The sequence below is a fragment of the Anastrepha obliqua genome, chromosome 3 (assembly GCF_027943255.1).
Source record: "Anastrepha obliqua isolate idAnaObli1 chromosome 3, idAnaObli1_1.0, whole genome shotgun sequence".
Taxonomy (NCBI): domain Eukaryota; kingdom Metazoa; phylum Arthropoda; class Insecta; order Diptera; family Tephritidae; genus Anastrepha; species Anastrepha obliqua.
The window spans coordinates 66,304,124-66,330,805 of record NC_072894.1 but is presented as its reverse complement, the minus strand read 5'-3'; the positions used below and the strand labels follow the sequence as shown (position 1 = coordinate 66,330,805).

General features: G+C 35.8%; 1 protein-coding gene across 2 annotated transcripts in view; it reads right to left on the bottom strand.

The window, feature by feature from the left end:
- Positions 1-26,682, bottom strand: part of LOC129240394 (triple functional domain protein-like) — a 124,349-nt gene that overhangs the window by 78,490 nt on the left and 19,177 nt on the right. For both annotated transcript variants that reach the window (XM_054876162.1, XM_054876161.1), the window contains exons 8-10: positions 25,787-26,638; positions 25,604-25,725; positions 23,226-23,429 (exon numbers count right to left, since the gene is read on the bottom strand). In XM_054876162.1, coding sequence (XP_054732137.1) covers positions 23,226-23,429; positions 25,604-25,725; positions 25,787-26,638 — 1,178 coding nt within the window. The remainder of the gene's footprint in view (positions 1-23,225; positions 23,430-25,603; positions 25,726-25,786; positions 26,639-26,682) is intronic.

Sequence of the window (26,682 nt, the reverse complement as noted above, 5' to 3'; positions counted from 1 at the left end):
CAGCGAATTGCGAATGAGGATGAACTAGTCAGACTTATACCTAAACTCGATGGAAAGTACGTACATCAGTACTAGAGAATTTTCCTAGAGGGCACTTATATTATATGTATATAATAGGCTTATACATTTATGCATTTGGTATCAAATACGTCAACAATTAATTACATACAATATTTTGCGTTAAAATATGCCATTGGCACAAACCTTAACTGTATTACTCGTCTGTCGAAAGAGGCGAAATGAGCCCGGGGAATCGATGGTGTACTGACGCGCCAAACCACTATGCACGACGCTCGATTGTCGAAACCAGGGTAATGAGATTTTCCGACGACTTTTTTGCGGTTTAATAGCTGGTGCGGAAAGTGAATTTGAAACGCCAATTGCGCCACCAGCTGCGGTTGTATTGGGAGTAAAATTAAAAGGTGAGTTGGATATGGGAGAGTTGCTGTTGTTGCCGGTGGCAGCAGAGGATGGTGAACGGCTACTACCACTAGTCATTGGCTGTAACTCAGTGTTGGGTGTTTCAGCGCCTGTAGAAGGACTAGGAGATGGATCAGTGGTGGCATAGGACGATAAACTTTCGCCATAAGCACAACCAACATCACCAATGACACCGTCACCGTCACCACCGCCACCGCCGCCGCTGTCTGCTTTCTGTTTGTTTGTAGTTGGTTTCTTGCTACCGCTGGGCGACGCGCTGCCATCCGGATGATCGATGCTGCTGATGCGCTCGATAATTAATTTTTTAACCGTCTTCATTTGTTTTAGGTGTGCTTTTTGTTTCGTTTCCTTTTATTAATTTCTTTAAGTTGGTGATTTGATTATTCGCGCTACTTAAACGCTTGCAAATATTTATTATTAATTTTTTGTATATAAAATCGAATAACTAAAGCTAACGTTGCATTTGGTTTGTATTTTTTGAGCTTTGTTTAGATGGTAGCTAATTTTGTGACTTGGTTTTTCTTTCTTAATTTGTGCTTTGATGTGGATATCTTTTCTTAAATTATATTATATTTGCTTTTGTGTTTTTTTACGTTTTATTATTTTCCTTTACCATAAAATTTGTTTAGGCAAACGTATACCGTTAATGTTGAAATAAATCACAGATGTTGACACTTAATTCGTAACACAAGAATAATATCGCATGGACACTTGAAGCTCTGTTGCCGACACTTATCCGCATTTAACTCCAAAAACATATGCATGTAAAAACATATGCAGTATGCAGGTAAGCATAACTGTTTTTTGCACTTTTTTATTTTTTATTTATTATATATTATATGTATAAGGTAAATATTAAAATAAAGTAATGTTTTCAATACTTTGCTCGACGGACGACTGTTTCACTGAAATGAGATTCTATCCATGTAAACCACCTAACGACTTGGTTCGATTTTAAATTCTATTGAATAAAATTAATAAACCATTAAACGTGTCGGTGCCGTTGTCGTTGTTGCAAATGAAAAAACTAAGCATGTTTGTATGTTTGTGAATACGTTACAATTTTATCGGCTTAAACGTTGTTGTTAGCATGTTGCTCCTTTCACCTTACAACGTTTAAAAATAATTGACAGTCGTTGGCCAAAGCGAACTGGAGTCACATGAAAACCCACCAGCAGCAGTATATCCATATATGTAAGTAAAATCGATAATTTTCACAAAATGCGGACTAGCATGGAGAATTGTGCGAGTGTGCATGTGCTATGTATGTGTGTAAGTTAGGTAAACGAGCCACTTGTGATCCATCGCTGACTATGTTTATATGGTATGGCAAACGAATTGGCAATATTTACATGGACATTTCCTTAAAACTAATTTTAACCCTTTTACATCAAAAGCGACTATTTACGTCAATTTTCCTGGCTACTATCACCGGAGAAATAATATAATGTCAGCGAGTGATAGTATAAGATCACACAGATAGCTGTGAAAAACACGAAAAATTACAAAGTCCCCATCGTTACCATCAACATTTTCCGGCCTGCATTTTTCAACTATCATACCAGCTCAATAGCCTTGCGTTGTTTGTTTAAAAGAAAAGAAAAGGAGGGAAACTATTTATCAGTGTGAATATTGTTAAGTGGCTATATGCATCCCATATTTCAAATATTACCATACTGCAAAAAACTAATAATAAATAATGCTGAAATATGATGTTTTTTACTTCTACACAATTTTACACATAAAAAAATTCGGCGATATTGGCCTTTTTCATATTTCCATAAGATGCAAATGGGTTAATCTAACCCAATAAAATAGGAGAAATACTGAAATTAATAATAATGAAATAAAATAAATAAATAATTGGCGCTTACACCCCTTTTGAGCGTTTGGCGAGCACCTCCTCCTATTTGTGGTGTTCGATGTTGTCTCACAAATGGAGGGACCTACAGTTTTAAGCCGACTTCGAACGGCAGATATTTTTATGAGGAGCTTTTTCATTGCAGAAATACACTCGGAGGTTTGCCATTGCCTGCCGAGGGGCGACCGCAATTAGAAAAAACTTTTTCTTCATTTTGGTGTTTCACGGAGGTTAGAACATACATTCTCTCAAAATTCCGTATGGTAGTCACGCACCAATCCATTTGCCTACGGCGCACAGTGCGGCCGATTCCCGAAAAGCTGGTCAAAACTCAAAAAATTAAGTAATTGGTTCAAAATTTCTTACTCGGGGGTGTTCGGGGTCGCTGATTACGAATTTGATCTTAAAATTTTGAAAATCCACCCCCTTCCACCCCTATTGGCCACCCCCTCACGTGAAATAGCGTATATTCAAGAACATAATCAAGATGCATGTAAATTTATATGTTTTCGGGGTCGCAAGGTAGCAAGTGGGAGCAGCTGAATCTTGTTTTATTCAGTAACCATTACTTTTTTGAGTAACCTTTAATAGGTTTCAAAGCAGCATATGACGGCCTTGTATTACTATACAGTTTGAAAACTCAAATTTTATAAAAAAAATTGCAAAAAATGTATCTACGTATTGCTGCAGCTAAAAATTTTGTGTCGAGGTATTGATATGTACTAAAGATTTCTCGTATTTTACTAACCTTCCGAAGATGATTCCATTTGGTTTTGTTCAATTTACTCCATTACAAAATCTTTGAAATGTGTACAACTTTCACTATTCATCGACAGTAATACGATGCTCAAACGAAGGCCACGTTGCGACTGAAAATACAGAGGATACTTAGGGTACAGGACGTTGCTATGAACGGTTTTCACTACTCAAAGCATTACTGTAGCCAACCCAAAGACAAAAAACTCTATCTAGAAACTTTTTTTTCGACTTTTGGCCAGCTTTTTGGGAATCGGCCATACTGTGCGGCGGCCGCCTGGGTTGGTTATTGAACTATTTTCTCGAGTAAATAATACAATAGAATATTGTTTTTTTTTTCATTAGTACTAAAACTTTTAGAACGTCTCTTTCGACTTGTGTGGAAATAATAAATGGGTCTTTACTAACCGAGTTGACAAGTTCTTCCTGATTTTAAAGCGCCCATTAATCCTTAGGTTTCCTCTTTTCAAATACGTGTACTTTTAATGCTGATAAGAAAACTGTAGTTTTTTTTCTGAATTCATTTCCCTTCAATAGATATATATAGGCCACTGCAGCATATCTGATAATAAGTTCATAGGCTATGAAATAGTTAAGGCGCCAATTCAATAACCATTGTTATAGTAACACTTATTCAGACGTCAGAAGACCAGTGAGGTATTAGGTCCATAACGCGGCGCTTTAATGGGCACAGAATACCAACTAAAATACTTAAAAATATATTAATTAAAAAATAATGTGAGAAAATAAACAAAATCTATTTGCCTTAAAAATCGCTGAAAGCAATAGTTTCTAATATAATATATTTAATAACAATCTAATAAAGCAATATCGCCTAATATCCCTTAGTCTTCAAAATGCCTAAAAATAATTTGTTTAATTTTCGCTCAATACTAACTAAATATTATGAGCGAAACCAAAATTTCTTACGTACATGCAATATCTTACATACTTACATACATATATGTATGTGGGGTTGCATGAGACTGTGTGACTACCGACATAATGGCTGCGCATCCGAAAGATGTTGCCTTGACTCTTCAGCAATTGGTTGAGCTGACATGCACTATTTACATGAAATACATACATCTTTTAACCTCACTATAAACAAAAAAAACTTTGCAAATTTCGCTACTGATTACTTGAGTTGCTCTCAAAAGCTTAGCACCGCATGCACGTAGGATGTTTACTATTTTGTCGCCTTATGGGAAATGTAGTTAACAGAAATGTCTCCTTTTTCAAACTTCTTCGTCATGTCGTAACACATTTCGAAAGAAATTTGCATACACCGGAGAGGGAGAAAACATAAAACGAATTATATATATATATATAATTGGCGCGTACACCCTTTTTGGGTGTTTGGTCGAGCTCCTCCTCCTATTTGTGGTGTGCGTCTTGATGTTGTTCCACAAATGGAGGGATCTACAGTTTCAAGCCGACTCCGAATGAATGTGGGATGTTTTAAAGAGCTTTTTCATGGCAGAAATACACTCGGAGGTATGCCATTGCCTACCGAGGGGCGACCGCTATTAGAAAAATGTTTTTATTAATTTTGGTTTCACCGAGATTCGAACCAACGTTCTATCTGTGAATTCCGAATGGTAATCACGCACCAACCCATTTGGCTACGGCGGCCGCAACGAATTATACTCAGTAAAAATTGATTACTTTTAGAAAGCCTCTGTAGTTAAAGCAATTCATACCTGGACTAGTGAAAAACAATGTCAGGATCATTGTAAGAAATTTCAATGCGTATTAGCCTTTTACTAAGAGTTAGCAAACATGGATAAGCTGTAAATGGAGTAACTTACATTAAATGGTTTTTGCATGTTAAGAGCGCTCCGAGGTATTGGGATCGAGTCTAGATCATATATAATTAATACACAAATGTAAAAAAAGCTATCCGCAAGATGGATGCCACATTTTCTTGCAATTAAATTCTTGCACGCTTCGTAACCATAGACGAATGATTGACTATAAACCACAAAATATCGAGACATGCGGTCGAAAGGGCACGACGGGTCTATAAGACAACGAGGGGAGATCCAAAAAAAAATATTAGTAACTTTGAATGAAGTGTACCAAGCAAATAGAAAGCTGTGTGGAAACATAAAAAAGTTGTTTGCTGCCGTACAATTTTACTTATTTGAAATTTTATAGGCCTTGAGCCACTCTCGCAGATCATTTAGAAAGCTGAGCGCGAGTGGTTACCGAGCTCTAACGAATAAATATATTCAATGAATTGTCTTGTAGCCAATGATTATTCGGCATAAGTGATCATTTGAATGACCCAGCAGCAACAACAACTTATATTTTATCAGCTTACATTATTTTCTTCTCATGGAATATTTCACAATAAATATTTTTTGCACTAATACCTGTAAAACTGTTAAATGAATCTAGTGAATTTTTCATTGGGTATTATGCACGCTTCATATATTTTCCAATTATATATGCACATGTATATACATACATACATACACGTACATATGTAAGTTCATGCATAAAGTGTGTCATTTACGGAATTTGATTGTGTTAACTGATTAGAGGGACTCGTAGTGATGTTATCAATTCGGTCAACAATATGAACAGGGTCTGTAACATGAGAGGGGGAATTCAATGTCAGCAACAAAACTCTATAAATATCAGACAGCAACTGTAACCAGTTTCCTTAAATAATTTCTATTAATTGATATTATTTTGAGTTGAAGTAATACAAGGGCGCTCAAGCTTCTTTAAACCATTACTAAAACTAGCTATTTATTACAAACATTGCTTTAATTTGCATTCACACGAAAAAATTAGCAAATGCAGTTTTTATGAAAAAAAAAATCGAAAACTAATTAGTACAAGCTTTGCATTTACATATTTTGTTCCCATATTCCAGTGTATAATCGCATGCAACGGGGATTTTTGCCTTGCCCGTTTGCATGATATTTACTTTAATAAAAAGAGAAAAACCGAAACCTTGAAGAAAAAAGTATAAAAATTATACACGAGAAGCTTTGGCCCGGTGTGCGCTCGTTTGCCATTATACCTGCATACATACCTACATAAATACTTATATACAGTTCGCGGCATTTAGTTAAGTTCTGATATTTTAATCCATATTTAAATACAAAAATACAAATACATTTATTTTTGAATGTGCCCAAACAGATCTGTGAATATTTTCGAAACCACTTCGAACACCTTTTGATAGGATGTCAGAGCAGATTTAATCGCGCTACGGAAATTTTGAATTTATCGCCGTGATTTAAAAAAAAACTGAATGGATTGAATATATTCAATACGACAAATGCTGACAAATCATCCAATTTCTCGCTACTTTCATTCAAACCATTAACTGTTGTTTATAATGAAATATAAATGTATCCACACATATATTTTTGAGAAATATAAAACGCAAAAAACTTACACCTCAGTGAATTTAGGTATCTAGTGAGAACTGAACATTTTCAGTAGCTCAAAATATTCTAGTTACGACAAGTCTCAAGCTCCCAAACCCATATTCCATATGAGTTGGATTCGCCATTTAAAGTACAGGTAGTAGTATACCTAAATATAATGCATCACTACCTCCCATCGACTTTTAAAATCAAAGCTGATCTTAATAATACCTATAAGGAATGCGGTTACAAAGGGCTTCCTTAGCTTTCATTACGTCAAGTCTGAATGTGATATCTGGATAGAAAACATTTTCTAGCTCACAGTGTCTCCAGTGATACCTTATAACTTATTTTATTATAAATATAAGTATTTTCTTTATAGTTTGTTGCAGTCTGAACTATGATCATTACTAAAAAGTTAAGCTTTTCAAGCTCATACTGCCGGTTGAAATCAATGTTAACAGAATACCAAAGGCAGCGCCCATCTTGTACCACTATTCCGCGCTCAGTGCATTTAACAAAATGTCTACGTGTGACAATACACCCGGGCAATTCATTCGTAACACACGTTGTGTAATTTATTTTACATCTTGCCTTCTTGCAAGAATTTACACATTTCTCTCACGCAAGGTCCCAGTGCGGCATCACGCAAATATTACTCTAAAAAAAAAAAATTTTTATGACCGCAATCTTGTATTCTATTCTATCATTCTTGCCTAGAGGCTTAAGTTAACCGATGTCTACGCAAGACATCAACATCTTATAAAATTAAGTCCCAAAAATGTTAGTATGCTAATATCTATACACAGAATATTCCAAGTTTTTCTATGTCTTATGGTATGCCAAAATGTGTTAAAAAATCATACAATTAATTTTAAAACTGTAGGAAATCAAAAATAACTCAACCCATTTTATTCGGCATTAATCAAATTTATCAATTATTTCGAACTACATATTAAAATTATATAAAAAAAAAAAAAACAAAAAAAAAATTATCTTGTTCGCTGTGTGGCACGTCGGGTATTTTCCAGGCTCCTATGTGCTCAAATGTATTGTAGCTTCTAACGAGCAGCAGAATCATACTTTATATAATCAAATCACCAAAAGGAGGCCACCGAAACACTTTTTAAGATATAAGAACAGCTGAAATGCAAGTGAAGGCAACCAAGGCGGCGACTGTAAGTACTGTAGTCCTACATGCATACATACAGTGACTCACAGCTATTTCATGCAGGTAATACTTTTTTAGAAAAAATAAAATAATTCGATTATTAAATTTAATAAAAAATGTATACGACTTGTATTGAAATATGTATGTACCGTTTACCACTGCTGAAAGAACAATAACAAAAACAAAGCTTGTTGAAAAAATATAGAAACAAATAGTTTTCTCATCAAAATATACTCATATCTTAAATGATGCAGTGTATTTTATATTTTCTCTGAGAATGGAATAAGGGTGAAATGTATTTTTCCTGTTTAGCTTAGCGTCTTAAGTCATTCTCAAAAAATTGTTGTAAAGAAAAGTTGAAAAAATTTAAATTTTATAAAATGGGAAAACGGACCTCACTTGGAAAAAGGGAAGACGTTACTCGTTATTATAAAGAGGTCAAAAGGTAACGAAAAAATGCAGAAATTGTTGCTATTAGTTCCTCAACTGTCCAGCATATTATAGAAAGGTTTCGCCACGAAAACAGGATAGAAGATAAGGGCAGATCTGCGCGAAATAAAATATTTAACGATGCAGAAGAGAACCCCGATTTAAGCGCTCCAAAATTAACAAACGAAGTCGAAAAATACTTAGGCAAGATCTGTAACCCTGAAACTGTTCGTAGAGTTCTGCGCGAAGAAAATTTTCATGGAAGGACTTCCCGAAATAAGTAGTTGATTAATGCTCGTAATAGAAAACAAAGAATAGAGTTTTGCAGACAACATTTGAACAAAGACATTTCGTTCTGGAAGTTCGTTGATTTTGCGGATGACAACAAATTTAACCTTTTCAGGTCTGATGGGAAGTCCTGCGTTTAGAGAAAACCAAACACCGCGCTTCAACCATGTAATTTGCGCTCTACAGTTAAACACGGCGTGGGCAGTGTGATGGTATGGGATTGCATGTCCTATTCAGGCGTCGGAAATTTAATACTATATTTATCGAAGGAAACATAGTAGTAGTTAGTACAAAGTGCGGATAAAATGGGCATTAGGGATTCGTTTAGGTTCTACCAAGAGAACGATACCAAGCATACGTCTAGTATTGGTATAAAAACTTGGCTTATCTGGAACTGCCCACTTGTAGTACACACACCTGCACAGAATCCGGATCTCAACGTTATTGAGAATTTGTGGTCAGTGCTGGAAAGTAAAATATGAAACCACAATATTTCTAATGCTTTTGATCAGAAATGGGCACTACAGGAAGAATGGGATAAAATTAGTTCCGATTATACAGCAAAACTTGTAGAATCTATGAATTCCCGATTAAAAGCTGTTCTGAATTAAAAAGGATACTCCACTAAGTATTAGCTGTAATCATGAAATCGAAATATTAATGTCTTTACGTTTTTTGAATACTTTTAATTTAGTGCATCATTTATGCTGTGACCTCAAAACTGTAACTGAATTATTTTAATTTGCCATATCTTTCTTAAGAAGAAAAATTTTTTGTTATTTTTTGTTATTAAATAAAACATGCTATTTCACAATATACAATTTTTTTCTGTAATGGAAATATCATAAAATATATTTGATATTTTAATAATTTTTTTTGGCTGCATTAAATAAGCTGTGAGTCACTGTATGTGTGACTACTATGTATGTTTTAGTTTTTAATTTTAGTAACACTCGGATTTTCGATACTGAAATTAAGAGGCAAAGTACTCCATAAGAAAAATTGAACTGTATTTGATTTTAAGAGAGTTAGTAAAAACGCGCAAAGAAATAAAAAATTGCGCCATCTTCGGTCAACGGACGCAGAGTGTACGAAGGTAGGCAATGTGAATTGATTTGATACAGCAGCTCTCTCTACTACAGCTTAGCCTTGGCGAGAAATATGCAGGTTTTTGCTTATACATAATTCTATACTATTTACTATTTCTTGCATTAAATGCATTTATTTCTGTAAAATTCGTTTATTATTCGTTACTGATTGTTTTCCACAAGCTTTTCTTTATGCAGATTTCACCCGTACATAAAAGGAATGCTAATTAAAATAGTAAAGTGTGAAACATTGTAAACTGGGGAAATATTGCAAGTGAATTTAAAACTGAAGCTGTTTCTTAGCTGAAACTTTTGCAAAGCTAAAATTGTTGCACATTGTATGTAAGTAAGTTTATAACTGTTTGAGTAGTTGCACGTGCTTACAAATTCTGTGTTCGAATAAATTTCATTTTTTATTTACAAGTAAGCTAAGAGCAGCTACTTAGCGGTGATGTAAAATTGATGTGGTTGTGAGATTAAATTAAGGATGCATTAAAGCCAGAATTTACGTTTCTCGGAAACTATAAAACTATAACTGCGAAGAAAAATATTGCATATATATGTATATGTATATGGAATTTCTTTCTAAACTAAATTAATGGTCAGAAATAATGTAAAAAAAAAATTATTTGCAATTGACTGACTATCATCATGTTAGGAATTCTAAAGGCCTTTTCTCATCTTGCGATTTAAGTGAGCTTTACTAATACAGCCCATATACTATTCCCAACTTTAAAGTGCACTATGACTTTTTGCTAGATAAATTTGGGACTGCAGTCTTGAAACTACAGCAAGGCTGGTCATATCTGTGAGCACAACCAACTGCAACATCACTTGAAATAGTTTCATTTAGGCGTCCTAGCCACAATTTTTCAATTCATACATCAATTAACCATTAATTAATTATATTGTTTCACATTAGTTTCACAAGCTTGTGAGAGAACGAAAATATGTTTATCGTCTTGTTAAAGTAGGCTGTAATGTCAAAGGATGGTTAAAAATGTCCATATTTGTCACGACTGTGTACAAAGCGAGCTGAAACCCATATAATGGTAGAAAATTCGGAATTGATAGTAAAGATGGTAAAGCTAAACGTGCGATTAATTGGATCGGAAGGGAATAATAATATTATGAGCTACTACCGCCTAATCAAACGATTGATTTCTCAAAGCGCTCAATCTCTATATGAATATATAGTATACAAGTAAATAGTATATATATATTGGCGCTTATATCCATTTGTTGGCTGTTTGGCCAAGCTCTACTTCTTATGTGTTATGTGAGTCCTGCCGTTTTTCCACAAATAGAGTTATTACAGTTGTTTTCATACCATCTTCATACGGCAGATAGTTTTTTTATTAAGAACTTTATTACTCACGCAGCAACCCATTCGACTACGGCCAGCAAAATCTTCTCTTTTCATTAAATTCAACTCGTGGCAAATTAAATGAATTTATGTTTACCAGTTCTGTTAGGCTATCAATGAAAGGTTTGCAGGTATACATATTCCACAACACAATTGGCCAGTCAGTAAGAAAAGCAGTTAGTCGTTCCCACGACAGTCGGTTCTACGTAACCGGACCGACAGGGATTTACATTCGGAATGTTTATGCTGCTACAACAGCTGTTTGTACAGTTATATATTAGATATACATATAATTGGCGCTTGGCTACTTGTTCCTAGTTTTGAGTATAAAGATTGGGCGGATATTACGAAATTTTGAGGTCTCGTACCAACGTAGACTCGAACAAGAAAGTTTTAAATGTCTTGCACATAAGCATAGGTACATCAAAGGCGCGACCCTTAACAGATATCAATAACAGTCCAATTAATATTTTATACAATGGTTTCAATCATCGCTATATGACGATTCACGAATTTGAATTTAATACCTATGTACAAAAATTTTTCTTTTCCATTACACAACTTTTAGCATAATGAACAATTCGAGCAAAACACAAAAGCAATCAAATCAAACATTGGATACACATAGCAAAACAAGCGAATCACGGTACGGAAGGAAGGTATGTTTTAATAATGAGAGAAGTATGATAAACAGTGGCGAACAGTGAAAACATTTATCATTTCGGTATGAAAAATTAATGCTTGTGAGAATTACCGCGTGCAGAATAACCGCAACAGAGCGGTGTATTGGTAAAGCAAGGAAATAGAGAAATTAGCCTCTTTGAAGGGAAAGGAAATTAATTTGATGGTTTGAAAATGTTTATACGAGTAACTATGTATTGAAGTATTAAGCAAAATGTAATAAAAAATTATTATTGTATAGCGCAAACGAGTATAAACATGTAGATGAGTATAAACATCAAGACCTTGAAGAATAAGAGACGTGAGCTACTAAAAAATTATGAGGCTACGCCTCGCGTTCCCTTACTGGGTGATATAATCAAAGGAAGTTTAGGCAACTCATAACCCTCCCTAACGACAAACTCAGAATTCTTATGGACATTCTGCGAGCAGTCCTGAATGTAATGCTATAACGCGAAGAAGAATGAAATATCTCAGCTGGAAGAAAGGAACATCCGCTCAGACTAACCCAGCTATATCTATGGTTTACTAAGGGAACTGGGTTTGGATGAGGCACTGTGATGAGTAGAGGGCACAAAAGACCATGAGGTCGAAGTGCAAACCTCCAATAAATCTAAATCTAATCTAATGGCTCTATAATCACACATCTTGTGAACTAATTTTTGCAGCACATTTCCTATAATTTTCGTCCCCTATTTAAACAATAACACGAGTAAATGCCTTGAAATTTACCGCGCGAACTTGTGTTTTAATTAAAATTTGAATTTTTTTTTCGGGCCACGGTGCAATGATATTAAGTTTTTAGTATTATTACTATGAAGGAATTTAGCACTGGGACGTGAAAATCCATTTTGCCCCCTTTGTGGACTGAGATTATTTCTCTGATCCCAACTTCCTAAATGAATTTTAGTATTTGTCTTATTTTTTCAGTTTTATTTCCTCGTCTGGTAAAATATTATATGTATTTTTTATTTTTGGTGGCATTTGTTGCGATAAATCTTTTCGGATATAAATAGGGGAAAATTTTCAAAGGGCATTTATTTATTCTTACTAGCTCGTATTTTGAAATGAACCTTTTATACCTAATTACTGATTATTAGATGCATACGTATTTGGTTTCAAAGTCTATATCAGCGGATGTTTACTTCAAATGTAACTCCTAGTTTCAAATTAAGTTAATATTCTAATGCTAATTTCTTTAAGAACATTATTGGTTTTAATTGAGAAACATTCGAAGTATTTTTAAACATCTGTTTAATACAATTCATTTATTGATCAAATTCTTAACATTTCTGCATAGATTTGTTTTGGTTCAGCCAATACAGTGTTTACGAATAATTAGGAAATTCCCCTTAGATGTATTCTACATACGGAATTCTATGATTTTTGATTTCACATCTAAATTTAGAGTAATATTTTTAGCTTCTGAAGGTGGCGCTACAACAACAATTCCTGAAAAACCTCTTCTAGAGAAGAGAAAAAAACATCTACATTTTACTGTCATAACCTCGCGCAAAATAAGTCAAGATCAGATTTGAGAACTACTTCATAAGTGAAAAATCATGCGAAATCATATGAAGCATGGAAAACAGGCATAATTTCATGCTCCAAGTCCAACTGAGTTGTTCAAGTGATTTTTTGTAACGATATGGTAAAGCTCCGTATTTCACGCATAGAAAGTAAGGTTCGGGCAAAACAACTGAAAAGCCAATGCAAATTAAAGACCAGGTACATGAAGGCAACGAACTCTATAGCATTTTACTAGGAGTTATATAACTTCTACGTTTATGCCTTCATGCTTACTTGTTTTGCATGAGATACATGAAGAAGTTTGGTAGAGAGGAGTCGCAAATAAACATTTTGATTACCATACAAAATCGTTATCGAGGTAAAGGTAAAGGGACGCCTAAGAAAATAATAGTAAACAGTAAAATAGTAAATATAGGCAAAGTTAAATAATATGACAAATATAACAAAAAATGCTCTCGAAAAGCAAAATATACGAAATTAGCATATTTTTATCTCCCACTAAGTATATACACCTACACGGAATATTTATTTCAAAGTATTTTTTTTTAACGCCATTTCCCATAGCGCAACAAAATATTCGCAAAAATTATTGTTGTTTCTCTGTATACCACATTGAATAGTTAAACAAAGCACAGATGAGCAGACAGTGAATTTCCTATCAACAATTTAAGTTGTGAACCATTAATCATAACTAGAAAATCTGTGTTGTTGTGGTAATAATATTTCTTGTTCGGGGGATCACTGTGATACGATTTTTTTTATAAATATAATTGATTGATTGATATTAGTGTGAAACAAATATGAAAAGCAAATGTTTTTATATCGCCTCTCATTTGTATATACCGGCTGTAACAAAACGAACCAAAATATTTAAGGAAGTATGGCCAAAAGGAAGCAAAAAGTCTACATAAGCAGACAAAAACAAGTTTTTGCATATAAAACGCTTTTTAAATCTATATAAAATAATATATATATAAAAGGTTTCTCATGAAATTTCAAAATCGCATCAACCGATTGCGCTAAACTTATTACGGTAGACTTAGGGCCGTTTGTCCGCTAACTTCTAATATTACAGAGCACTTTATCGTGACGATTGACGATAAACACTTGTGCTCTCTCAAAAGCTTGCAAATTAATGGTTAATTGATGTACCCTTTAAAATGTATTGTTGTTGTTGTAGCAGCATTAACATTCTCCATACATATGCTGAAGTGACAGTCCTGGGTCGGATATAAATCCTGGTCGTTGCGGGTCGTTATTTTCATAACATATGGCCAAAAAAGCTTAAAAAATACATCTGCTTGTAAGAATATCAGCTTACAGAAAATTTGAAATTATTAGTTGAATAACTTTCAGAAAGTTTAGTATAAAGACTATTTGCAAATGGGATAAGGGCATAAGGCTGCTGAGTTCTTGATTTGAGGGAGAATTCAAAATGCGCGCCATAAATGGAATGAAAAGTAGCCAGTGAATCTACTAATTTGTATTCAAATCTAAATCTAATTTTTTTAAATGTGACGGAGAGCCGGAAAAGAACCCTTAATATCAGGAGGCTTATCTGGCAATGTAAATTTAGGGTAGTGACAAAAATATTGTTTGAATTTAATAAGAAAGAACTCAGAAAAAAAGTAATTCTTGAACTATAGTTTTACATACATACATATATGGAATATCACTATTAAACCGTCGGCGGCCGCGTGAGTGATTTGATGAAAAAGCTCCTTATGAAAAACGTTTTGGCGTTTGGACGCCGCGTAAAATTACAGATCCCTATATTTGTGGCGCAACAATAAGACATTAAGACGCACAAGCTCTAACAAAGATTGTACGGGTAATTATATACCATATACTTATAAATTCATAGAATCGGGTGTTTTTTAAGAGCTTGAGAACAGAAATATATTTGGAATGGATTTATTATAATTTGGTAGACAATTTCATGGCATTTATTTTATGAATATAATACTCGACATATGTCCGCCGCGGCTACGAGTTGCATGGTCCATTCGATCAGTGCAATAAATCTGGCCGTATGGCCTTAATAGTGGCTTGAATATTGCATTAAATCGATTGTTAAGCGCGTTGTATGGGAAGTTGCGCCGTCTTCCTTCCTAATTAAGAAATAAATAAAATAAGGACCGACGATGCTGCCAGTGCTCAATGAAATACCTGAACATGTTTTTTTTCCAAAGGAAGTTTCCACAATGTGGAATCGTTGTTCTGGCATTAAAAGATGGCCAACCTTTTTTGAACAGAAATGTCAAAAAAGTTTGCAACAGTTTCTCTGTCAAACCCTAGTTATCGATATCAACATTTCTCATGCAGCTAAAAACACCCAATATAGCATAATCAGACCTTCACCACTCACTCCAGTATTCACATAGTGTATGGGATGATTTTAACAAATATTAACGCCATTTATTATGTTAAGTAAAAAGTTTTTGAATACTTATTTTCTCAGAAATCTATTCGCTGCCATTAATGGAACGTGATACGAAAAAAGTGGAGCAAGAAGAGATTCACCATAGTTTACATTCATTTACATACATATGTATGTTGGTACCGGCTCTAATGGGCATCGAAAATAACAAAAAGAAAGTATCTATAAAATCTAATGCAGCTGTCACTTTCTATGCTTCTAACATTTCGAGTACGCGAACAAGCCTGTAAGTAAGAGCGCTTCCACACATTCTGTCCGAAAATTGCAGGGAATTGGTGATTTAATAGCCCATTTAAAAGTATGTATTGCCAAAATTGAACAAATATGTTATTTGGTAAACAAAGAATATCACAAAAGCTGTGCGGCATTTGCATGAAAAATGCTTAGATTTGGGGGAAAAAAATCAAGGCTATAATATCATTCTGAACATATGGTATTCACCTGATACGGCTCCGGCAGCCTCTTTTCTCTTTACAAAACTTAAATTACCAATTTAAGCCACCCCGTGTCAGTCGATAGAAAACATAAAATAGATTTCGCGGCGAGAACTTAAGTCCATTCCGAAAGATATTTTCACATTTAAAATATATTATATTTTCATGAGTGGATTATACGTTGAAAGAAGTGTATACATAAGTACGAGTATTATATAAGAAGGAGCATACCTTAAAGGCGATACACAAAATTTGAGTAAATACTAAAACTTTTCTGTTTTTTTAACCAAATATGGTTATATCCACAGCGCTCTTGAGGAATTTTATTGCACAAAAGTGCGTTTGTACGTCTTTGTGAAATTTTATTACACAAAAGTGCGTTTGTACCAGGCAGAGGATAGAAGGGTGTTTTTATTTTTCATAGGAAAAACAGGGGCTCCCGTCAAGTGTACTAACTACATACATGTACATATACATACGTATTGTTGCTATAGCATATTACATGCATATGTATGTATGTGTATGTGCTTCTCCCTGCGGAGAAATCGGTTTTCGGAAACTGGCAGGCTCTTAGTGAAGTAGAACGCATGATTAATTTACTCGCCTTTACTTTTTCATGCAAGCAGCTACTTAATGCACATAATGCTTTGTTTATCGATTTTTTTAACAACCACTAGATAGGAAGTAATTCTAAACTAGTTTAACTAGATGGTATTCTCACCATAGTGGTTGTGCAATAATAAATTTGGGCTTTCCGACATTAATAAAATAATAATAATAATAAAATACATTCGTTTTTATTGCAGCACTATTTGTAATACATATTTTATGTATATTTGTATATTGTATATATTAATATGAATGTATGTGCGCATGTGTGTGCGGGTATTTGAATGAATATCCCAAGAAATGCGGATTTGTGGTAAATCTGCAGATGAGAGCTGGCGCATTATGTGTTCGCCTATTTTATGACATCCAAGCCAAACAACGAAAGACCACTTAACCGTCCGACAGCACCACCTACCACCAATCACCATGCCACTTTGCCATCAGCCATAGACATAGCCAGCCAGTGCCGGCAGCATATTTTACAAGGAATGCGTTACGAATTTGAGAGCTGTATTTGCCGTTCGTTTGCCTTTTTTGTGCCAACTTTTCTCTTGCTGCCCCTTTTTTGTTTGTCAATTTTCTATATCATTTTATTTCTTTTCAGCTGTTTTGTTTTGTGGTATATAAAAGTTTTATAAAGAATACACATAAGTGTGTGTGTGCATTTGAGAGAATATGTGTTGGTGACAACGATTGCTATAAGAATATTTAAGTTATCAAAGCATCCCATAGATGATATCTAGCATAGATTTAACGTTTAATATTTGCGCATACCCAAACACACACGCACGCATACATACACGTACGTGACCATGCACACACTCGGAATTTCGGCAATTGCTTTTGGGGCTGCTGGGGCGTAAGCGGATAATAGATTTGATAAAACCGAAAGCTTCAATATTCTAAATGTGATCCATAAAATTTGCTTGCGCTTGCATTTTTTCCCTATACATGTACATTAGTATATTATAAGAATATGTGTTTGAATTTGTGTATGTGGTTTTTTCCTTTTAAGTCAGACATTGCTACTGCTGGTGGGTTAATCAGCTCACAAGCATTCTTGCAATACTTTATCGGTCGGCCGTTTTCTTATTTTGTAAATTTTTGTTTTTCAAGTCACTGCGCGTCCATTGGTTCTTAAGTGTTGCGACTTATGTATTTACTTTGCAAAACTGCTCACTGAGTTTGCTTAATTTACTGACTTGATTCCTTAGAGTTCTTTTTTTACATTTATTTTGCACTTTACTAGCAACAATTGCAGATTAGATAGTAGCTACCCACTTTCACACATTACTTTCAATAGTCAGTACATCAAAGTATTGGTAGTTCACTATAGCAACAACAACAAGGGAAAACACTTGAAATACCAATTAAAAGCTTCGTTGAATATTGCAAAATTCAAAAAATTATATCACTGCAGCTAACATTTTCTTTTACCAAAAAATTGCACTTTTTCACTTTTATCGAAACAAAAATCGTTATCAATTTTTATCTCCAAAAAAATCACTGGACCGACGAAGAAACGCGCATCATCGTAAAGACAATAGTATTAAGTTGAAGAAGTGCAGTCGCCCGCAGCTGCAGCAGGACCAATAGTGAGTGGTAGTAAAGATGGCCAAAGGAATAGTTTTCCTAGTGTTTTTTGTTTTTTTCATTTAGTTGTAGACGCGCAGTTGAAGAAAATATAGAGCTGTGCCTGTGAAGGAGGTGGCGCACAAATAGGTAAGTAGGCTGAAAAAAACAGCGGCCGTAGCAGCTACATAGTCCGCGAATCGCCAGAACCATCAAACGGTCGTGTGACCGACCGTGAGACTGTTTTTATCACGACCAACCGACACAATTTCCGCACCGCGTTAGACTGTATGCGCATTTTTTCGCACATAACAAAACACCGTAACTGGAAGCCGCTACGGGAAGTCTACCACCAATTTGACTCGACTCGCAAGCAAAGCGAGCGAGCATATGAGTTTAAGAGTGGGAACACACGAACTGCTCCTACCGTCATCAACGACGACGAGATAACATAATTCTATAGTTCAAATAGCATCGTCGGTGGTCCACGCACGACCGACCCACCGGCCGAACACTGCTCGCTGCTGCTAACGTTGCATACTCGGGCACTTTTAACCCCACATCACCCACTATTACTCTAATGTGTACTGAGGTTGCGTCGAGCAGCTGTAGATGGCATGTGAGAACGATTTTTGGTAATGAATAGCAGCAAAAGCAATAAATACGACTCGGAGAAAGGGTAAAGCTAATGCGCTGTGTTAAAAAGGAACTCTCGAACATGCTGAGAGATTGTGGAGAGAGCACTTTTTACTCGCTCTTCGTAAACAAATTCTGCATTGACGTAAAAGCTCATTTTTTCTCAGTTGTTGTTTTTGCACAACTTTATTATTATTCTAACAATGCGCCACATTGTGCTTAAAAGTAGGTAAAAAAACAAAAAAAAAAACATTACTGCTATATCTACAACTCAAGTGGCGTATAACGAAATTAATAAAAAATAATGCGGAGCTGATGATAAACAAACAAATAGAAACAACAAAGAGGGAGGAGTGAGATAGGCATAGCTAAATAATGTGAGGCGCACTGGGCGCTGGCATACAAATTTCACTCATAAAAGCTCTAACGTAGTTGAAGAAAATTGGGATAACACTGATATCAAATTAATGCCACTATGAACAGGCAGCATCTGCAAAATATTAAAACGCACACGTTCTCATGAATGCATTTATTTAGACGACAGCACGATATTTTGGCTGCAGGACTGCAACTGTTTAATTGTAAATCTATTTCTAATTTGTTGGGCGGCGACTGTGAGTAGATGTGCTGCTGCCACTTAAAAATCGAACGGGTTGTATACAAAACTCTTATGGTGCAATATTAGGCATTCAAAATTCTGTATTGTAAAATTCTACTTGATAAACTATTCTACAATTCTCAGACCCTTTATCAGAGACGGTTATACAAGGTGCGGCAAAATTAATCATCCAATTTTGTTTTTAAATAATTTTTTTTTACTAAATACATACAGTGTGACGGAAATCTTAATTGGTATTTATGCGTTCCATTGTTTGAAGGTTTGTATACTGCAGCTGTCTAGTTTGTAATTGACAAAAATTATAAATCTTCCGGAAGAGTGATTAATTTTACAACACCCAGCAGCATAAATCTTCTTAAAATAGCTAGAGCTATGTTCAGAAACTGTTTAAATTATTGTATTATATTTTACCGATATTCAAACATTTACAACTCTTCCTGCCTCGATTGTCACACGCTAGCATAGGGAAATTGCAATGCAAAATATGTTTTTTGGTTTTTTTTTAATTGAGCTCACCTAAATTCGTTTATTGCATATTAGGTTGCATGCCTAAACATGGTATCATTTTACGCTAAAAAATAGCATATACCCAATGCCATATTTTCGTGGCACAAAATCGATGCAATTTTGAAAATTTGGTCCAAGCTATGCGTAATCCCAGCTATGCGTTTATTGAATAATTATATAATTTTGTTTTTAAATAGGTTATGATGATAGGGATACTCGCACGTGATTGGCAAAGCGACATTAGATAACAACATTTAATGCTATTGTTTCAGTGAAAGCAGCAATGCCTATTTTTAATATTGTAGGGAGCCATATTATAGATTTTCGTGAGTAGAAATTAACAAAATGAACGTGAAAGATTTTAATTTTAGCAGGATAGCTTATCTTGCCTCACAGCTCATCACAAAATCTAAAATTTGCTCATTCACCGGCTCTGAGTTGCGATTGAAACCCGTTAGACTTTTTTGTGGGTTATCCTTAAAGACATATCTTAAAGCTTATAATCTAAAAACGATTTTTGCCCTTACACGAATATCGACCGAGCCATTCGTGAGATAGGACCAAAACCGGTTTCCATGGAAAATGAGGTTGGCGGCTGTTGTGTAATATATACATATATAATTATGGCTAAACAAGGTGATTGCTGGTTGGCACATAACAAAGTGAGAAGACTATTTGAAATAAGACGTTATGGATGACAGCTTCTAGGGCCCTTAACATTCTCTGATATATTTTTAATAAGCGGTATAGATTTTAAATCAACACTCTACGACATGGCATAAACTCAAGATAAGCATTTGGTAGCAGTTCAAAAACAAAAATAAATAAATACAAGAAAATATCATGCCGACATATTTTTTCACTAAATTAAACGAAATTTTCTCTCCTTCGTGTATAGTGTGCAAAATTATTAAGATTCTAAATTAAGATCTACTTAAATGACTCTCTACTATACGCCAGGGTATCCTTTCTAACTTATTCCGTCCGAGTAGAAGGCAATTGATAAAAGATGAAGGCGGTGAGATAACTCCGAGAACAACTTCAGTGATTAAGCTTATGCGGTTGATATCAAAAAACCCTTTAGTTAATTTACACCAGATATTTACAATACGTCAAGTCTTGGAAAATACACATGAAAGAAGAATTGACACACACCATCTTTTCGTCGACTTCAAAGCTGCATTCGACAGTAGGAAAAGAAGTTACTTGTATGCCGCGATGTCTGAATTTGGTATCCCCGCAAAACTAATACGGCTATGCAAGATGACGTTGCTCAATACCAGCAACGCTATCAGAATTGGGGAGGACCTCTCCGAGTCGTTTGATACCAAACGAGGTTTCAGACTGGGTGACTCGCTGTCGTGTGACTTCTTTAATCTGATGTTGGAAATGATCGTACGAGCCGCAGAACTTAATTGCACAGGCACACTATTTTTTGTAATAATGGATACAAAAGCTCCGGCTCTGAAAGTATTCGATGCGGTACCAGCTGGTGGTAGCAGAGGAAAAGGAAGACGGTTATCGCGCCAATTAAGAAGAAGAAGAAGTTAACTTACTGAAGATCTATCAAACAACAGCAAATAGGTAAAAGTTTGTGGCTGATTTATTTTCTCCAACGGAATTTCAATTTATATATATGTATACTTGAGCAGAAGAACAGGTGAGTAAATTGAACCTTATACCACCCACCTTATAGTCTCGATTTCTCCATTTGGGAAAGAAGTTTGCCTTCAAAGGATTACCAAGATTGCTTACAATAATGGGAGTAACGTATAAAGAGACTATTTTGATGGTCGTCAATTTGTTTTTTGTTGCTTCATTTGCTTGCAAGAGTAAGTAAGTAAGAAGTATTATTATGTGAGCGTACTGAAGTGTTTGAGCGAGAATGCTCGAACGTTAATACCTTATCCCACGGGACACTCTTGTGTTTCCTCACTCAAGTTAATTCACGGAAAGCGTTTTGATATGATAAAGAATAATTCACGCAGTTTTGTGAAAATTTGGAAAAAACCTTTTAATTTGTGTATTGGTTACCACGCAAGGAATAAAATAAATATCAATGATCAGTGAAACAGATGTTATTATGATAAAAAATAGTTGAATGGTTTGAAGAACCGCGAAAGCTGTAATTTTGAAGTCCCGAATTTATTAACACATATTAAACTCTTAGCGATATAGACTTGCATTTATTTCATAGCTTTAATTTGATAATCATTAAGAAGTAATAATTTTGTAATCTTAAAGTGTGAAGCATAGGTATAAAAATATACCCACAAGCATACATAAATGCACATTGCGCTCCTTAGCAGAAAACGTATAAATAAATGGTTTTGAGTGGCAAAAAGCTTTAATGAGGGTTGAAAATACACTCGCGCTCTTACTCTCTTGTTTTCCAATCTCTTTCTCCCTCGCCTCTCCGTCTCTCCTTGACAAAATATATTTTCGCTCAGAAAGAGCGGTCCTTTGCGAGAGTAAAGGATGACTGGAAAGAGCTAAACCATCAAAAACATGGTAAGGTTTACATATAACATATGGCCCCCACAGAATTTTCGCACGTAAATATACACCAAATTCCAAAGTGAGGTAGGCCAAATTCAGTGTTTGCCCTCCTTTTGTGGGGGTAAACGCTTGTAATTTGACAAAGTACGCAATGTCATAGCAGGTGACACGAAAAAGCTGCTATTTCAGATGTTTGTTAGCCCGCGACCGCAACAAGAAGCTTTTCGCTTTTTGGATTTCTTATTTTTGTAACAAAATATTTGATAAAGTTTTTATTGCGAGAGATACTTCACAATCTTTGTAGAGCTTTGATGATGTACAAAAAAGAAAGCGAAAGGGAAAGCGGAAAATTGTTTATCATTTCTCTAAATCATCTGCATGCAAAAATGCATCTTTCAAAACGATGTATGTGAATTGCTTACATCCTTTTAGAATTCGCGAATGCGGTCTTTACCGCCAATTCCACATCTTTTGATGCATGCCTTCTACTATTGCGATTTCTTTAAAGGAAGCCAGCAAACAGATCGAACGCCAAATAAGCAAACAGATGTGGCTGCATATTGTAGTAAACATAAGCAATCAATCGATCGCTTAGACATTTTCTTCTTGGAAATGTTTGCAAAACGTGCCTTCGCAATGGTGTCATTGAGTATTCACGCCGGGCCATTAGTAGTTGGTAAGTGCAGCTATAAAATTGAATTCAAAGGAAATGTGATAATTGAAGTGCGAAATTTGAAAATATGGGTGTGAAACAATTTCTCTCATTTTTTATTTTTTTTTGTTTGATTCTTTTTCACTGAAATGTGCAAACGTAAGCAAAACAAGCTGGAAAATGGATGTTCACACTTGCCGCATGAGTGTATAAAAAAACGCTGTTCGCCGAGCACAAAGGAAGCTAAGGTCACTTACCTTATTGTCACTATCTGTGGTGTTACCGGAACCGAAGCTGGCTAATGAGCAGCGATCATGATCGTTTTCCGTCAATGGTTCATCTAAATCACGCGACGAACGTTGTGATGATCCAGAATTTTTTGCTGGTGACTTAGGTAACGTAAGGGATGTGCCCGAAAAGCAGGTTTCCTGCATTACTTCGCGCATTTTCTTTACCCAAACCTATAGAAAGATAAAAAAGAGTTTAGAAACGACATACAGAAAAAGCACTATTTCCCTATTTGAATTCTGATTTTGTAACAGCATAAAGGAATCGAGATAGATATAGACATACCACGCAAACTTTTGGCTGCACGCTTGTTTGGTGAACAACGAATAGGGCGACCGCCGAAAAGATGGTTAGACGAGGTTGAAGACGAGGTTGAAGACGATCTAAGAAGCATAGAAACGACCAACTACCGTAGTATGTCTGTGGACCGAGATGCATGGAGAAAAATTGTGGCGGAAGCTAAGGCTCACATCGAGCCGTAATGCTTTGCATAATGATGATGATAAAAATGTGCAAGTATTTATATCCCAAAATGCTCAAAATGAGAGGAGCAGATTTATCTATGTACGTCCGTCCGCTAATTCGAGGAAAAATTCATATAGATAGATATATTTGAAGTTTGCACTTCGACTTCATGGCCTTCTGTGCCCTCTACTCATTACAGTACCTCATCCGAACTCAGTTCCCTTATTAAAAGGGAGGGGTTATGAGTTTCCTAAATCTTTTTTGATTGTACGTTGCCAGTAAAAATTTCGCTTGGCGCAGCCGCATAATTTGGTGCCAGCTAAACTCCCTTAGCCTTACTTTTCACTCCTAAGCTTATTCATGGTGTGTTGTTCCATAGCAAATAAAGGCTCGAGTACTATTGGTAACGAGGTCGCAGCCTCTCTAGCCAATGCGTCCATTACTTCATTCAATGTTATACCCCTGTTTCCTGGGACTCAAATAAGCCGAATGCGATTTTACATTCCAGCTTAGCAGCTTGTTGTAGCAGCTTAAACATTCCCCATATTTACATACGGGGAATGCTGCTGGAGTGACAGCCCTTGGCCGGATATAAATCCGGGTCGTTTCGGTAACGTAGAACCGACTGTCGTGGAAACGATTTTACATTCCCAACAAATTTAGTTTCTCGATACGCTCAAGGACCAGTGAGGACTCAATCTCACAGGATGGCAGTGCCGTGAGTGCCGTCTGACTGCCGCTCAGAATGGTAATTCGTTCTTCCAGAAACTCTTGTCTAAATTGATCCCTGCACATAGACTGAATGCACACACCTCCGCTTGGAAAATAGCAATTCCTTGTTCTTAGCTGATATCACTTTTCCCTTACCGAAACCTTCCCTAGCCATATTCAACAAGGTACGATTGGCTAATTGCTGAATAACTGTGTGAAGCGACGTCAGCTCGTGCATCACCTCCATCGCAGCTGTAGGGCAGATCCGTATCGCCCCCGTGATGCACACGCATTCTAAGCGCAGACCGAGCGGACCCAAGCAACGCATAGTTTGTCATTAACCTTATTATCCACAGGATTCTAGGGCTACAGCCCCAGGATTTTCCCGCTAAACGTTTGCATATCATGAGCGCCTTTTTTGCTTTGGACAAGGTTGCGTCTTACCAGAAATGAGGGATATCAGAACAATACATGTACATTTCGGCCAGTCGGCTAAGCACAGACGAGGACGGGTGGGCATATATAGGTAAATATGCGCCTCTCATTATTCTGAACAGTTTGATACATATACGTATGTCTATATCTATCCTGATTCCTTTGCGGTGTTACATGCAACCGTTGTGGAACGAAATTACATATAATAACCTTGGGCACAATTATAATACCTTTGTGCACAAGTCCGCGAGTATAAAAATGCAAAAAAATTTGAAATTACTATGTGACTGGTTCAGATAGGTCTATCTCGCTTTCTCCACATGCTGCAAGCTGTGTGACAAAGTAAAAAGCCTTATATTTCTAGAAACTTAATTTTGGAAAATAAGAGCGCAACGAAAATCTCTACGCAAGTGTTAAACGTTAACAAAAAAGTTAAAGACTAAAGTTAAATACTGCAGAATATATTTATGCATATTTTAAGAAAAACCATCAAGTTTAATGGTGTTACGGGGTTCTTCACAAATGCATTACGTTGCTACAACAAGTGGTCGTGACAGATCTACCTAAAACAAATGTTCCTACATTTTGGCGGGAAACACATATTATATTTATTTAAAATAAAGGCCGATCGTGGGTCCATGCCTCATTATGGAGCAGAAGGAGTAAATATATAATATATAAATAAAGCTACCGACATACATAAATATTTCCTATCTGCCAAATTTCTTTTTCCTACCTGCTTGGTCTCTAAACTATTTGCCTTCAATACGATGCGGCAATCAGAGAGCATTGGAGAACGTCCTGTCCATACAGCGAATTTAGTTTCATCGCCTTCAATGTGTTCGGTGATACCCATATCTGAAAAAACCATTAAAAACTAATTACATTAAATTGCACTATTTTATGAATTCGAACTGACCGGTTGTCATGAGTTTGCTCTTGAATTGATATTTCACTGAAGCATTTGAGTCCTTCACTTCTTTTGCAAAAAGTAAATACAATTCGAATAAGAACACACGCCTTTCACGCCCTTTACGTATCAATTGTTTTGTATCCCATGCTTGGAATGCATCCTGTAGCACTACCTCACCCAAATTATCTATGGGCACATCACAGTTCTCCAGCAATGACAAATGCATCGCATCGTTTGCCTTCTTCGGTACATTTAACATTACCTCCAAACCTTCTTTGATTTCTCCATGACTCTCCTCACAGCACGAGAGTAAATCTTTAAGTAGTAGTTGGTATTTTGTAATGCGTTGCACTGGCTTGATGAGGAACGCTGGCAAGGGATGTTCAACTTTGTGCCGATGTTGGAGCTCATCAAAATATGTACCCGAATGTTGTACCATCAAATTATTCGAAATCGGTTTGTTTTTACAATAATACACATACATATCGAATTTCGATGCCCAAGTCACAAAACAATGGCCAACATCTTCGGGCATGGTTTCGTATTTTTCCAATTCGCGCAGAAATATTTTCTGATGGAAATTATAAATTTCGCGTATGTTGCCGAATAGTGTATCTTCTTTACCGGCCAATGCAGTTGGCACCCCCTGGCCGGTACGAAACTCTTCAAGGAAGCATTTTATGCACGTTTCCAAGTCTTTTACATAGGTACGTTCAGTCTGCATTAGTTCAGCCATGATGAACTCTTTTCTACGAGCTGATTTACGTTTTTCTTCATTAATTTCTTTAGATGCGGCCGTAGAGGATGTGGTAAGTTTGGCCTCGAGTGACGGATCCGAGTGGCGATCAGTTGTGGAGCCTGCGATGGATAAATGTACAAAGTCATTAATATAATTTAAACAT